General features: G+C 37.8%; 1 protein-coding gene and 1 long non-coding RNA gene across 4 annotated transcripts in view; one reads left to right on the forward strand and one right to left on the reverse strand.

Annotated features, from left to right (window-relative positions):
• The window catches only part of LOC131140425 (latent-transforming growth factor beta-binding protein 2-like), a 168952-nt gene that overhangs the window by 45006 nt on the left and 106958 nt on the right, over window positions 1-16988 (reverse strand). For all 3 annotated transcript variants that reach the window (XM_058090847.1, XM_058090846.1, XM_058090845.1), the window contains exons 12-22: window positions 13808-14128; window positions 12635-12654; window positions 12449-12485; window positions 10764-10823; window positions 10422-10547; window positions 9533-9661; window positions 9341-9460; window positions 9144-9263; window positions 1899-2018; window positions 1622-1744; window positions 1435-1560 (exon numbers count right to left, since the gene is read on the reverse strand). In XM_058090847.1, coding sequence (XP_057946830.1) covers window positions 1435-1560; window positions 1622-1744; window positions 1899-2018; window positions 9144-9263; window positions 9341-9460; window positions 9533-9661; window positions 10422-10547; window positions 10764-10823; window positions 12449-12485; window positions 12635-12654; window positions 13808-14128 — 1302 coding nt within the window. The remainder of the gene's footprint in view (window positions 1-1434; window positions 1561-1621; window positions 1745-1898; window positions 2019-9143; window positions 9264-9340; window positions 9461-9532; window positions 9662-10421; window positions 10548-10763; window positions 10824-12448; window positions 12486-12634; window positions 12655-13807; window positions 14129-16988) is intronic.
• Window positions 3951-16510, forward strand: LOC131140435 (uncharacterized). The gene is made up of 4 exons (XR_009132409.1): window positions 3951-4015; window positions 4239-4289; window positions 5362-5503; window positions 13814-16510. It is a non-coding gene; the product is annotated as an uncharacterized LOC131140435 (long non-coding RNA).

A 16988-nucleotide genomic window follows, 5' to 3' on the forward strand; every position in this document is an offset into this window, starting at 1 on the left:
GCATCTATAGTGCATTGCTGTCAATAATAACAGCAGCAGATCAATATCCCTGGAAGATGGAAGTTTCAATACGGACACATAAGCAGTGGAAAGTAGCGGCATTTAGCATTTAGGATGGAGCAATGGTGGCAGCCACAGACCATTTCCCTTTCCTCATGATTTCTATCTGATTCCTGCCTGGCTGGTTTTTCCATCTTTCCAGTGTCCTTGCCACTCGTGGTGCAATGAGGCGGCCAATGCAGCCCACAAAGCTGCTCAGCGACGGCCAGTAGGTTTGCTGCACAGTGTCAAGAGCGTGGAGGAGACACCAAGAGACAGGCCAGTACACTACGGGAGGACGCTATCTACTGCTTTGTGTAAAGCAGTGTACAAAGCGGGGGTTGCTGGAGCCTATCCCAGCTGTCTTTGGGGCGAGAGGCGGGGTACACTCTGGACTGGTGGCCAGCCAATCACAGGGCACATTAAGTCAAACAACCATTCACACTCACATTCATACCTATGGACAATTTGGAGTCGCTAATTAACCTAGCATGAGAACATGCAAACTCCGAGGGTGGAATTGAACTCGGGTCTTCTAGCTGTTTCTTTTTTTGTGTGTGTCCCGTCCCGATAGTATTATTGATTTAAATCAGGGGTCTCAAACATGCGGCCCGCGGGCCAAATGTGGCCCGCAGGACACTACTTTGAGGCCCCCGCCTTGATATGAAAGTTTAATGTTAGTTGCGGCCCCGCGCAAGTTTGATATGGATGCTGTATGGTATCATGTACCCAGAAAAAATTATTATTACGTTTGATTAATGTTCATGTTAAAGGTTAAATAACTGTTCATAGTTATCCTCCCTATCCGTGTGGAAGTGGTAAGTTTTTGGCTATTTAAGTTGAAAGGAAATAACTTGAAGGCTACCGTTTAGGTCGCTATAGCTCTCGAGTTTGCGAGTTAGCATGTGTCTCAAGACCCTGCAGTTGCGCAATATGTTGTAAATAAAAAAAGAGTATAAATGTGACTATAGTCGTGTTTTGTCATGTCTACAGGGCTCTAATAATGCTTTGTTCATTTTAATGTGAAAAAAAATAATTTGTCTACCCACCAACTATATGTGGTTTCTTAAGTTTTTATTATTTGCCATTTTATTATTATTATTATTATTATTATATTTATTTATTACTGATTGATTTATTTTCTTTATTCTTGATTTGTTTATTTATTTTTCATCTTATTTTGTGCAGAAAAATAAAAATTATGATATTTGAGAACAGTGGAATATTTTATCAGAGCTTTTATTGTGGAAAATCGGAACCAAAGCGAAGTTTATTCATTTTTCTGTTTTTAATGAATGCGTTTTTTTTTTTTTTTTTTGGAAAACCTGATGCGGCCCAGCCTCGCCCAGACCCTAGATTTAATGGAGTTGAACATGAAACATGAAATATTCCTACCTTCACATCTCAGCCCGTCAACAGACGGTTGAAACCCTGCATCGCAGCTCTGGCATGTGTAGGAACCGGGAGTGTTGACGCAGATTCCTTCAGGACACTTCTTATTCGCTGCACACTCATCGATATCTAAGAAAGATATTGGACACTTTAAGATGAGAAGCATGACTTCCACGGCATCGTCACTCACCTTCGCAGGCTTTGCTATCTGAGGTGACTTGGTAACCGTGGCCACAAGAGCATCTGTGGGTTCCTTCTAGATTGACGCAACGTCCATGGAGACAGACCCCCGGAAGCAAACACTCATTCACATCTGGAAAAAGAGTGGAAAATGGAAGTGGGCTCATAGGAAATAAAAAAAAAAGACCCTTTAAAAAAAAAAAAAAAAAAAACTTTAAATTTGCCATGGAGCTTCTGCGTTAGCATGCGTGGAAACTATTTACACAGCTGCTACTTTGTGGCGTTACCTTGGCATACGTTGTCCACTGTGAGTTTGTATCCCTGGAAACAGTTGCACCTATAGGAGCCTTCGGTGTTGACACACCTTCCACGGCCGCATATGTTTTGGTTCAAGCACTCGTTTACATCTGCGGACATAGCAAGCGTATGATTGTTTCCTTTATGTTGTGAAAATTAATTTCTGGGGATCACAATAGATACCATATCTTACTTATTGTTTGGAAAATATAGGCTAATAACTATAAAAAAGCAATCTTCACTCGCTAAATGTACTGCAAAAAAAGGTCAGTAAGGATAATTCATAATGCCGCCTACAGAGAACATACTAACTCCTTATTTCTAAAATCACAAAAATCACATTACAATACATATTAAATACAATACAATAAATTAAATTAAATTAAATTTAAAAAAAAACTTCAACTATATCAGGAAAGCAGGAAGTGAACAAATGTAACAGTTACTGATTGTAAAAGTACCAGATGGATGGGGTTGGATTTAATAAGCTTTGCTTCTTCCTACTCCTTTTGGACATGTGGAACTGTGAACTGATTATGGGATGCATTCAATTGTAATCTGATGCATTTTTAAATGAAATAAAACCTTTAAAAAAAATTTTTAAAAATAAAAAAAAATTAAAAAATATATTTTTAATTTAAAAAATACAATTGAATAAAATTAAATTATTTTTAGGAAAGCAGGAAGTGAACAAATGTAACAGTTACTGATTGTAAAAGTACCAGATGGAGGGGTAGGATTTAATAAGCTTTGCTTCTCCCTACTCCTTTTGGACATGTGGAACTGTGAACTGATTATGTGATGCATTCAATTGTAATCTGATGCATGTTCAAATGAAATAAAACATTTAAAAAAATTTAAAACATTTTTTTTTCATTAAATTAAAAAAAATCATTTATATTAGGAAAGCAGGAAGTGAACAAATGTAAGTTACTGATTGTAAAAGTACCAGATGGAGGGGTAGGAGTTAATAAGCTTTGCTTCTTCCTACTCCTTTTGGACATGTGGAACTGTGAACTGATTATGTGATGCATTCAATTGTAATCTGATGCATATTCAAATGAAATAAAAGCATAAAAAAATGTAAAAAATTAAAAACAATTTTTTAAATAATTTTTTTTTTTTTTAAACTTAAATTATATTACAAAGGCAGGAAGTGAACAAATGTAACTGTTACTGATTGTAAAAGTACCAGATAAGCTATGCTTCTTCCTACTCCTTTTGGACATGTGGAACTATGAACTGATTATGTGATGCATTCAATTGTAATTTGATGCACGTTCAAATGAAATTAAACCATTACCATTACCATTACTATTTAAATATGGTTCATAAATTCCATCATAATACGTGTGCAAAGTAAACCTGACTCATTAGAAACTCTTTTTTTACGATTACAACCTTTTCCACTTGATGAGTCAGAGCCATTTGACCCAGCGTTTATTACTCGTGTATAATTTAGTGGAACCTGTCAAATGTTAACGACAAAACAAGAGGTCTGATTATGTGAAAGATGCCGAGTCAGAGAAACAGACGTTACGTAAGAGTCCTTCATCTGCAAAAGGAGGTGGAGAAAGAACAATACCGAGAGGTGATAGATGGAGTCAAAAGAAAGCCAGAAAGTCACAAATACGGTTTTGTTTGGCCTTGACTCAGCCTGTGTGCTAATTTCTGACAAGGCAATGGTATGGGAGGACGTTTAGGGCAAAATATATCAAACATGTATACTTACAATGTACTGAAACACACTGATTTTTGGCAGATATGCCTCAAAAAAGAGGCAAAACACATCAAAAATCACACAAACACTAATAATGGCTTCACATGGTACATTCAATGTCTGTTTAAACTTAGGTTATTCAGCGTTCACCTGTGTAACAGAGTTAAAATGCACTAAATGTGTGAATTTATTATTATTTAATAATTATGTTAATTTTATCTCAATTAGTTATTTATATTTCTTATTTTGTTCAGTTTATTTTCATCGCTTTCCTTGTATATGCTTTATTTTATCCTTTCGCTTTTGCTCCTCCTGGGCTTCCGTAGTTGGCCAGACTCTGGTAGCACTTCCGCTCTTTGCCACACAACCTGGTTGGCATTAATAAGGGTAAGTTCAGTTAAAGAACTGCAGATAAAATGTGTTGTTTAGTTTAAAATTTGGTTATCTGTGTTATGTATACTGTTTTTATGTCGATATATTTGTCATTTTATGTTATTTTGATCGTTGGTTTTAGCTTTTCATTTCCACTTCCGGTAGGACTTGCGTTACACAAGTAGGCCCGTCGTGTTTTTTTTTGTTACATTGTGTAATTTATGTTCCGTCTTTTTAGGTTGCAGAAGTGGAGAGAAAATAACTTTATTTTCATTCTTTTATCCTTCAGGTATGTGTTTTTCATTTTTTGTAATCATAATACTTTTTCACGTGTCATTAATCACTCCTTCCCCTTCACTCCCCACGCCGTTACTTATGTTGGCCACTAGTCGGCAGTGTTGTGAAACGTTGTAAATATAAAATGTGTGTTTTGTTTACCATTAAAACAAGTACTACTTCTCTTTGCCACACAATTGATTGGCATTGATAAGGGGTGCAGAAGTGGAGAGAAAATAACTTTACTTTCATTTATTTTGTCTTTCAGAAACCTAACAAAGGCCGTTACACCTGCGCATGTGTGGAAAAATAAACTCGGTTCAATGTAAACGGAAAACACCTGAAACTGAGTTGTGAGCATCAAAATAAAACACACTCAAAATTTTTTTTTTTTTTTTTTTAAGTTTTTAAAAATGAGTTTTTATAGCAAATTCATTCATTATACATTGATACACAGTGAGCTGACAAACCAAGTACTTTATGAAAAGTACTGTGTGGAAACCGGGCGATTAAATAATATAAATTGACCGCAGATTTTCCCCAAAATTTAATTTCACACCTGAAACTGAGTTGTGACCATCAAAATAAAACACAATCAAAAAAAAATTGATAACATTATTTTGAAGCAGCAAAATCAGAAGTAGCTGGAGTGGTCCCTTCCTGTAAACATATTGTTTTTTTTTTTTACATTTTTATAGGCTTTGCTATAAATAATTCATACACGAGAGACAAGTATTTTGCGTACATTTACAATTCATAAAAACAAACCACCTCGATTTTTTGCTCAGTTTTGAGTTTTTAGCATGTTCAGCATGAGTGTATTTTATTCTGAAACTCACAAGTCACTTTCAGGTGTCTTCCGATTACACTGAAGTGGGCTTCCGGGTGCGCCGAATTTATTTTTCCACACATGCACGCTGAATAAGCTTAAACAGACAAAAAAATACTACTACTCGTGTGTGAATATTATATCTGTGTGTGTGTTTATTTGCACTTTTAACATGTGTGTGTACCCCATTATCAGTGTGTTTGTTTGTGGGTACTGTGTGGAAACCGGGCGATTAAATAATATAAATTGTCCGCAGATTTTTTTTCCCCAAGGAGAAGAAAATCAATGGCAAGGTCTTCCCGAAGTCCATTTCATTTCCCATTTCTGGAATACTCAACCAAGGAGCTCAGGTTTCCAAACAAATTAGAAGGGTCCAAGGTCATGGAGAGGGGGATGTGGTAAGTCACACCAGTCGGGCTGTTATGTAACAAGTCCCCATTTTGGGTTCAGCGTGAGCGGCACGCACCATATGTGCTATAGGTTGGTGGTTTTCAAGCACTGTCCCGCGGCACACTAGTGTACCTTGAGAAACAGTCATGTGTTCCGTGAGGAATTATACAATATCACTTTTTATAATTAACATTTATTAATCATCATTTGCAAATATTATGTCAATAGTATACATGGACCCAAATATTCCAATTGCATTTGGTTTATTTGCTCAAACGGAATATTCCTTTTCCCAATCCGATTTGAGGTATCTTGTACCCGCTCAAACGGAAACTTGTCAGACTGCGTTCTTCTTCTTCGTGGTGTTTTTCTTCTTCTGTTGTTTATTGGCGGTTGGCAAGCAGCTTTCGTATTGCATTAGCGCCATGTGTGGAACAGAATCTAAACCAGGGGTGGGCAAACTACGGCCCGCCCAATCTTTCCAAAGTATTTCGTTTAAACTCAACATACAACCTGGCATCATGGCCTGAGCCAACCTTTTGATGGTTGTATCAATTTCGTTGTTTGACATGGTCTGTTGTTTACAAAGTGCTCCTGAAAAAAGGGACACAAGCACATAATAATAAAAAAAATTAAAATAATAATTATTATATTATTATTATAACTATATGATTATTATATTTATTATATTAATGCTAATTATTATATTAATTATATATAATAATATTGTTATAGTTGCATATTTTACATAATAATAATATAATAATTATTATTTTAATTTTATTTTAATTATTATAATATTTTATTATTTTTAAAATATTTAAATATAAAATAATAAATAATAATAGCAGATTGCATGACAATTTTACAGATACAATAATACCAGGTGGACTGTTACGTGTAAAATATATAGTCTGTATAGTTCGGGCGAGAGGCGGGGTACACCCTGGACTGGTCGCCAGCCAATCCCAGGGCACATATAGACAAACAACCATTCACACTCGCATTCATACCTATGGACAATTTGGAGTCGCTAATTAACCTAGCATGTTTTTTGGAATGTGGGAGGAAACCGGAGTACCCGGAGAAAACCCACGCATGCACGGGGAGAACATGCAAACTCCACACAGAGATGGCCGAGGGCGGGGACCGAACCCTGGTCTCCTAGCTGTGAGGTCTGCGCACTAACCACCAGACCGCCGTGCCGCCCGCATAAAAAAGTTGTTGATTTTTAATATTTTTAACAGTGATTTCTGTGATGTTTACTTTAAAATGTTAGCAAACATACATTTTTTATTGTGGTAAATGCTTGAGAGCCAGATACAGTCATCAAAAGAGCCCTACCTGGCTCCCGAGCCATAGGTTCCCTACCTCTGTCATAGAGCCTCCACAGTGACAGCTCCGTCCCCATCATTATATTACTGTCCTGTCGGCCTCTAGCGGCCTCTCAACAGCACAGTGGTACTCGCTCTCCAACAATAACAATCTGTTTATTCAAAGCTGTTGCCAAGAGAAAATATTCGGACTCTCCTAAATTGAAGTATTATAAACAATGTTTTTTGTTACAGGGGCACTGATATCACAAGATCAACAATAACAGTGAAGATGTTTAAACAGTATTGTGGATATTGCAGGGGGGGCTGCTGAGCTAATATTTCATACACGGAGTCACTGAGTGGACGACTGAGTACAAATACGGCTGTCATCGCTGTGGCTTCAGCTTGTCATGCCGGCCTTATCGTGTTCCGTAAAACATCCAACAGGAGTATAAAAATACATATCATTCATATACCGTTCGTACACGTAAGCAGTCGGAACGCCTGGTGTAGGATCGCAGACTGTCGGCAGCTCATTACCGGTACGGATTGTTGCCATGTGAACTTTGCTTTGTCTGGCAATTCCATTCGGGAAGAGTAGGTTCCAAATGGGAATGTCAAGATGCTTTCAAGAATTAGAGGGAAACTTGAGTTATTTCCATTGCACTGGTTCAAAGACGTGAAGTGGTAAAGAATGGATAGTGGTTCTTTTAGAGTTACGAGTTTTAGAGTTACGTAATGGTAATGGTTTAATTTCATTTGAACATGCATCAGATTACAATTGAATGCATCACATAATCAGTTCACAGTTCCACATGTCCAAAAGGAGTAGGAAGAAGCAAAGCTTATTAAATCCTACCCCTCCATCTGGTACTTTTACAATCAGTAACCGTTACATTTGTTCACTTCCTGCTTTCTAATATAATTAAAGTTTATTTTTTATTTTTATTTTTTAATTTAATGATTTTTTTGTGTTTTTAATTAAAAAAAATTTTTTTTAATGGTTTTATTTCATTTGAACATGCATCAGATTACAATTGAATGCATCACATAATCAGTTCCCAGTTCCACATGTCCAAAAGAAGTAGGAAGATGCAAAGCTTATTAAATCCTACCCCTCCATCTGGTACTTTTACAATCAGTAACTGTTACATTTGTTCACTTCCTGCTTTCCTAATATAATTTAATTTTATTTAATTGTATTTTTTAATTAAAAATATATATTTTTAATTTAAAAAAATGTTTTAAATGGTTTTATTTCATTTGAAAATGCATCAGATTACAATTGAATGCATCCCATAATCAGTTCACAGTTCCACATGTCCAAAAGGAGTAGGAAGAAGCAAAGCTTATTAAATCCTGGTACTTTTACAATCAGTATCTGTTACATTTGTTCACTTCCTGCTTTCCTAAAAATAATTTAATATTATTGAATTGTATTTTTTTAATTAAAAATATATATTTTTTAATTTTTTATTTTTTTAATGGTTTTATTTCATTTGAACATGCATCAGATTACAATTGAATGCATCCCATAATCAGTTCACAGTTCCACATGTCCAAAAGGAGTAGGAAGAAGCAAAGCTTATTAAATCCTACCCCTCCATCTGGTACTTTTACAATCAGTATCTGTTACATTTGTTCACTTCCTGCTTTCCTAAAAATAATTAAATTTTATTTAATTGTATATTTTTTTGTTAAAAATATATATTTTTATTTATTTTTTTATTTTTTAAATGGTTTTATTTCATTTGAAAATGCATCAGATTACAATTGAGTGCATCCCATAATCAGTTCACAATTCCATTTGTTCACTTCCTGCTTTCCTAATATAGTTGAAGTTATTTTTTAAATTGAATTTATTGTATTTAATATGTATTGTAATGTGATATTTGTGATTTTAGAAATAAGGAGTTAGTATGTTCTCTGTAGGCGGCATTATGAATTATCCTTACTGACCTTTTTTTTGCAGTACATTTAGCGAGTGAAGATTGCTTTTATAGTTATTAGCCCATATTTCCACACAATAAGTAAGATATGGTAGAACCAGAGAGCAATAAAGAGTGTGGAGTGATTTCTGATTGAGAACAAATTTTGCTTTGTTCAATATTGAAATATTTCTATTCAATAAAACTGTATAATACTTCAGTGTGAATCCCAATTCCACCCCTTATCTGAGGGTCCTATGTCGGGTTCCGCTCTTCCCAAGACAATGGAGTATGGCGTACATTTAGATCGATATATTTCCTGGTGACTAGCTAGCTAAAGTATTGGGCTTAATTTACGGTGATGATGTCACTGGTCCTGTGGTGCTGTGTGATGTCACCCTTACCCACACATCTATCACTGATAGGCCTGAAACCCGGGCTGCAGACCTGGCATTGGAAGGAGCCTACAGTATTGACGCAGGCACCGCTGGGACAGGAGCTGGGATCTTGGCACTCGTCTACGTCTGTTCAGGGGTCATAAATTATGATTCAGTTATTCAAATATTAGACGCAAAACATTTTTTTTTATCGTCGTCGTTACCTTCACACTGGTCTCTCCAGGATTTGACAAAGCCAGTGTTGCATTCACACGTAAAAGAACCTTCGGTGTTGACACACTGGCCGTTCTGACACTTGTTGGGCATGCTGCACTCATTAATGTCTGCAGCAAGAAAGACGTAACAATAAAGCTCACCGGCGTATTAATAACTTAAAATAACCGCTGCACGCTCACCTTGGCAGAACTTCCTGTTCTGTGTGATCACCTGGCTGTAGCCGCTGTAGCACTGGCATGCATACGAGCCGTAGTTGTTGGAACAACTGCCCTTTCCTTCACATGGATCATCCTCACACTCATTTACATCTTCATGAGTAAAGAAAAATGACATTTTAGAGGCTTACTGTATATTTCAGTTGAGTTCAAGGAACTGTATGCAAGAACATTTTATTACAATATTACTATTACCGTATTTTCCGGACTATAAGTTGCACTTTTTTTCATAGGTTGGCTGTTCCTGCGACTTATACTCCAGAGCGACTTATAAATGAAAAAACTGGACCTCTTTTCTGTTCATGTTTATTTTTTGTGTAGCTGAATAAGCATTGTGTTAGCATTATGCACTTGTGCGACTTATACTCCAGTGCGACTTATGTATGTTTTTATTCTACCTAATTATGCATTTTTGGCCTTGTGCGACTTATACTCCAGTGCGACTTATGTATGTTTTTTTTTAACCTAATTATGCATTTTTGGCCTTGTGCGACTTATACTCCAGTGCGACTTATGTATTTTTTTTTTCTACCCAATTATGAATTTTTGGCCTTGTGTGACTTATATTCCAGTGCGACTTATGTATGTTTTTTTCTACCTAATTATGAATTTTTGGCCTTGTGCGACTTATACTCCAGTGCGACTTATGTATGTTTTTTTTTTCCGGAAAATACGGTATGTATTACATGTTATCATGAATGTGCCGGTTACTACATGACCTTTAATTAGAAGATGCAGAAAAAAAGAAAGATGCATGTTCATGTTTCACATAAGGATTGTGTAATAATAATGGGCAATATTCCAAAACAAAGGCAGTTCTCCTTTATCCTTTAAGCAGTGAAATGCTGCTTACCAATGCAGGTGGTCTGCAGAGCACTGAGCTTGAATCCGAGCTCACACTGACAGGTGTAGCCGGTCTGCACAGAAACACATTTCCCATGGCCACATATGGAAGGGGTGGTGATGCACTTGTCAAAACCTTGGGGGGGAAAAAAAAAAACAAAGACGCAACTCATGTTGCCATTGAGCTCTTAAGTAACATATTTGTAGAACTCCCATTCAGTATTATTATGCTTATAATGGGCTTATAATAAATCAGTTCCACTTTCCACGCCATTAATTTTACCAAAGTATACCAACTAAAATAAGAATTCATATTACGCCCACTTGGATACTTTTATGCTGTATGTCTCACCTGCGTCTGTGGGAATTGTTTCCTTTGGATCAGGCTTGCCTGGAGAGTCTGGAGCAACTTCTAGCAGGAAGAACGATAATAGCCATGATGAATTTGGAACAAGTATAAATGGATGCAACCGCTAAGACTGCATTGCTTGTTTAACTAAGCTGTCACTAAAATGATATATATTTCCCTTCTGGTTTAAAATAGGACAATAGTAAAATTAGAACTGTCACAATTTGTTTGTGAATGGTTTCCAGGCACAGGGGGGGGGCGGTGGGGGCCATATGTAGATTATGGCTGGTGATATTACACAGGCATGGAAGGCACCTGTAAAGACTACCTAATCTGGTACAACATGGAGTTGGACTTTTTCTGGAAAAAGGGCCAAAGAAAAACTTGGGAGGGCTGCACAGTGGATGAGTGGTTAGCGTGCAGACCTCACGGCTAGGAGACCCGAGTTCAATCCCACCCTGTGTGGAGTTTGCGTGGGTTTTTCTCCGGGTACTCCGGTTTCCTCCCACATTCCAAAAAAACATGCTAGGTTAATTAGCGACTCCAAATTGTCCATAGGTATGAATGTGAGTGTGAATGGTTGTTTGTCTATATGTGCCCTGTGATTGGCTGGCCACCAGTCCAGGGTGTACCCCGCCTCTCGCCCGAAGTCAGCTGGGATAGGCTCCAGCTTCCCCGCGACCCTTGTGAGGATAAGCGGTAGAAAATGAATTCATTAATGACTGAATGAATGAATGTTGCAAAATAACCAAATGGACCGAAGACAGCTGGGATAGGCTCCAGCACCCTCACGACACTCGTGAAGATAAGCAGTAGAAAATGAATGAATGAATTTTGCAAAATAACCAAATGGATTGAAGACAGCTGGGATAGGCTCCAGCACCCCCGCAACCCTCGTGAGGATAAGCGGTAGAAAATGAATGAATTAATGAATGAATGTTGAAAAATAACTAAATGGACCAAAGACAGCTGGGATAGGCTCCAGCACCCCCGCGACCCTCGTGAGGATAAGCGGTAGAAAATGAATGAATGAATAAATTAATGAATGAATGAATGTTGCAAAATAAGTAAATGGACCGAAGACAGCTGGGATAGGCTCCAGCACCCCCGCAACCCTTGTGAGGATAAGCGGCAGAAAATGAATGAATGAATGAAATGGACCGAAGACAGCTGGGATAGGCTCCCGCACCCCCGCGACCCTCGTGAGGATAAGCGGCAGAAAATGAATGAATGAATGAATGTTGCAAAATAACTGAATAGACCAAAGACAGCTGGGATAGGCTCCAGCACCCCGCGACCCTCATGAGGATAAGCGGCAAAAAATTAATGAATGTTGTAAAATAACTAAATGGACCAAAGACAGCTGGGATAGGCTCCAGCACCCCGCGACCCTCATGAGGATAAGCGGCAAAAAATGAATGAATGAATGAATGAATGTTGTAAAATAACTAAATGGACCAAAGACAGCTGGGATAGGCTCCAGCACCCCCGTGACCCTCGTGAGGTTAAGCGGTAGAAAATGAATGAATGAATTTTGCAAAATAACTGAATAGACCAAAGACAGCTGGGATAGGTTCCAGCAAACCCCGCGACCCTCGTGAGGATAAGCGGCAGAAAATTAATAAATGTTTGACAAAAAGTTTGAACCACTGTACTGTCCATATAAATAAAGTTATGGCAAACAATACCTGGATATTTCAATGGTGAGTCCGTCACAACAGCTGGCTAGAAAACAAGCACATATTTACAGAACCGTTGGTTATCTTAGCACCACTAATGATAACTAGATACGGGCATCGACAATAAATATGGGCAAAAATAATCTACAGATGTTAAATGGTAAAACATTAAAACTTGCCAAATGAAGAACTTACCGGTCTTGGAAGTTCCGCATCTGCCACAAGACAACAAGAAGAGGAGGTTAATCAGTAGGATGGATGAAAAGGATTAAATCCAGATTATGTGTTACTAAAACAATCGTTTGATGATAATAGATTGTCCTTGAACTTAAGTAAAACTAAAATCATACTGTTTGCTAACAGCAGAAAGGATATAATAATAATATATAATATATATAAATAATATAATATATATAAATAATTATATGAAATATCAAAATAAAAATAAAAAATGTATACATTTATAAAAAAAAACTAAAAAAAACTTAAACTATATTAGGAAAGCAGGAAGTGAACAAATGTAACAGTTACTGATTGTAAAAGTACCAGATGGAGGGGTAGGATTTAATAAGCTTTGCTTCTTCCTACTCCTTTTGGACATGTGGAACTGTGAACTGATTATGGGATGCGTTCAATTGTAATCTGATGCATGTTCAAATGAAATAAAACCATGAAAATTTATTTTAAAAAAATAAAAATTTAAATGTAAAAAAATAATTTAAAAAACTCAAATAATATTCAGAAAGCAGGAAGTGAACAAATCTAACAGTTTCTGATTGTAAAAGTACCAGAAGAATGGGTAGGATTTAATAAGCTTTGCTTCTTCCTACTCCTTTTGGACATGTGGAACTGTGAACTGATTATGTGATGCATTCAATTGTAATCTGATGCATGTTCAAATTAAATAAAACCAGTAAAAAATTAAAAAAAAAAAAAAATTAAATTAAAAAAAATAATTAAAAAAAACTTAAATTATATTAAGAAATCAGGAAGTGAACAAATGTAACAGTTACTGATTGTAAAAGTACCAGATGGAGGGGTAGGATTTAATAAGCTTTGCTTCTTCCTACTATTACTATTTTCAGTTCTTGAGAATATCAAACACGTATAGCGGAACATTTTTTGCTTGGACTCCATGATTGTATTGTGAACATTTTGCATCAATTGTTTATTTGCGGTGATCTAATCATCATGTTTATGTTGACATTCATACAAAATATTTTTCCTTCTTTTGAACATGAAATAATCTTATGAAATCATTGTGCTGCCTTGTAGTGTTGTTATTCCTATGAATGTTTTTTATTAAGCTTGTGTCTTTATTCAGTAAAGTTTATTCTCCTTTTGAGACGTCATGTTTTTTATTCCTACCTTCAGGCTGTCGAGGTGTTTCTCTGGCTGGGATGACGGGCTGCTCTGGCATGATCGGATCCCGGGATGATTGGGGCGACTCGGGGTACTCGGGCCATTGTGGTATCTGTGGAGTCTGTGGGTACACGGGATATTGAGCCCCGCCAGGCCTTTGCACTGATGGCTGGGAGGACGGCGGCTGAGGATACGTCGGGTTCCGCTCTTCCCAAGACAATCCGGTACTCTGAAGATCATCGTCCTCCAATTGTCGGAGAGAGATCTGCACATCAGAGCGGGAGTAGGTGTATCCGTGACCAGCCGGGCAGATCTCCTTAAAATGATCTGTGGGGTTACAAAAGTGTAAATACTAATATTAGTACTTTTTGAAGGAGACCGGAGTTCAATCCCACCCTCGGCTATCTCTGTGTGGAGTTTGCATGTTCTCCCCGTCCGGGTACTCCGGTTTCCTCCCACATTCCAAAAACATGCTAGGTTAATTAGCGACTCCAAATTGTCCATAGGTATGAATGTGAGTGTGAATGGTTGTTTGTCTATATGTGCCCTGTGATTGGCTGGCCATCAGTCCAGGGTGTACCCCGCCTCTCGCCCCGAAGACAGCTAGGATAGGCTCCAGCACCCCCGCAACCCTTGTGAGGATAAGCGGTAGAAAATGAATGAATAAATGAATGATTGTTGCAAAATAACTCAATGGACCAAAGACAGCTGGGATAGGCTCCAGCAACCCTGCGACCCTTGTGAGGATAAGCAGTAGAAAATGAATGAACGAATGTTGCAAAATAAATAAATGGACCAAAGACAGCTGGGATAGGCTCCAGCACCCCCGCAACCCTTGTGAAAATGAATGAATGTTGCAAAATAACTAAATGGACCAAAGACAGTTGGGATAGGCTCCAGCACCCCCGTGACCCTCGTGAAAATGAATGAATGAATGAATGTTGCAAAATAACTAAATGGACCGAAGACAGCTGGGATAGGCTCCAGCACCCCTGTGACCCTCATGCCAATGAATGAATGAATGTTGAAAAATAACTAAATGGACCGAAGACAGCTGGGATAGGCTCCAGCACCCCCGCAACCCTTGTGAAAATGAATGAATGAATTGATGTTGCAAAATGACGAAATGGACCGAAAACAGCTAGGATAGGCTCCAGCACCCCCGCGACCCTCGTGAAAATGAATGAATGAATGTTGCAAAATAACCAAATGGACCGAAGACAGCTGGGATAGGCTCCAGCACCCCCGCGAAAATGAATGAATGAATGTTGCAAAATAACTAAATGGACGGGAAACAGCTGGGATAGGCTCCAGCACCCCCGCAAAAATGAATGAATGAATGTTGCAAAATAACTGAATGGACCAACGACAGCTGGGATAGGCTCCAGCACCCCCGCGACCCTCGTGAAAATGAATGAATGAACGAATGAATGAATGTTGAAAAATAACTAAATGGACCGAAGACACCTGGGATAGGCTCCAGCACCCCCGCTACCCTCGTGAGGAAAAGCGGTAGAAAATGAATGAATGAATGAATGAATGAATGATACAACAGGATTATTATTATTATTTTGTGAAATGTACAGTTTGTATCTGTTTGAATTGACGGTTCTCACGGCGTCAAGGCTGTCAAGTTCATCAAGTTCAGTAAGAATCTGCATACCCAAACAGCTCGAGAACTCTCGTTACTAATTACTAGCCAGACAGACAGAACGAGACCGGGATACCTCAGAGATGGTGAATCCATTACAGGCCAGAAGAACACCGTCCCCTATTTGACCTGACAGCGGCAGCTCGATGCCAGAAGGATCTGGAATAACGATGTGCGTAACGACAGCTAAATACGATGGCGGTTAAGGGCAGGAGACGCGCTTGTTACGAGATACCAATTGGTGAAAATGAGGCTAGTTTTATGATCCGCGGCCATATTACAGGAGCTGGAGTGCAAATGGAATAAAAGTCTGTAGTCTTCAGAACACGACTCAGATGACCAGAGGCTATGTTTCCATGTCCGATTCAGCACCGTGGAGGTCTATGATATCTGATCTGTGACGATTATTACAATATAAATCACCGACCAGTCCATAAAGTCATCATTTTCTCTTTGAAACGTTTGAACATCAAACTGGTATGAAAAATTTTCCCGATGTTTTTTTTGGCAAAGCGATTTATTTCTGATTGTTATTGAGGTTTCTTTCAGTGGACATGAGTGATAACTCAACATTTATTGTTTTTAGGTCTTTTGCCAATTCAAACACATTTTCATCTTATTTTGAAATCATTTGCACACCTGGTAGACGACAAGGTGCTGATTGACCGACTTGATTGAATCGTTTTTTTTCTTTCACAAACACCGGCACACCCCCCCCCCCCCCCCCCCCCCGCGCGCATGTGACTGCATGTGCTATGTCAGGGGTGGGCAAACTACGGCCCGGGGGCCACATTTGGCCCGCCAAGTGTCTGAATACGGCCCGCCCAATCTTTCCAAAGTATTTAATTTAAACTCAACATACAACCTGGCATCATGGCCTGAGCCAACCTTTTGATGGTTGTATCAATTTCGTTGTTTGACATGGTCTGTTGTTTACAAAGTGCTCCTGAAAAAAGAGACACAAGCACATAATAATAATAAAAATTAAAATAATAATTATTATATTATTATTATAACTATTATTCATTCATTCATTCATTCATTTTCTACCGCTTTTCCTCACGAGGGTCGCGGGGGGTGCTGGAGCCTATCCCAGCTCTAACCCCTAGACCACCGTGCCGCCCTATAACTATTATGATTATTATATTTATTATATTAATGCTAATTATTATATTAATTATATATAATAATATTGTTATATTTGCATATTTTACATAATAATATAATAATTATTATTTTAATTTTATTTTAATTATTTATTTATTTTATTATTTATTTATTTTATTATTTTTAAAATATTTAAATATGAATATAAAATAATAAATAATAATAGCAGATTGCATGACAATTTTACAGATACAATAATACCAGGTGGACTGTTACGTGTAAAATATATAGTCTGCCACCCCCCCCCCCCCCCCCCCCCCAGAAAATTTTGTTATATCGGTGTGGCCCGCGAGTCAAAAAGTTTGCCCACCCCTGTTCTATGTTATAAAGCCGCCGAGTAAATAAATATCTGTTGAGGACATGACTCAG

This window comes from Doryrhamphus excisus, chromosome 13, assembly GCF_030265055.1.
Source record: "Doryrhamphus excisus isolate RoL2022-K1 chromosome 13, RoL_Dexc_1.0, whole genome shotgun sequence".
NCBI classification, from domain to species: Eukaryota; Metazoa; Chordata; class Actinopteri; order Syngnathiformes; family Syngnathidae; genus Doryrhamphus; species Doryrhamphus excisus.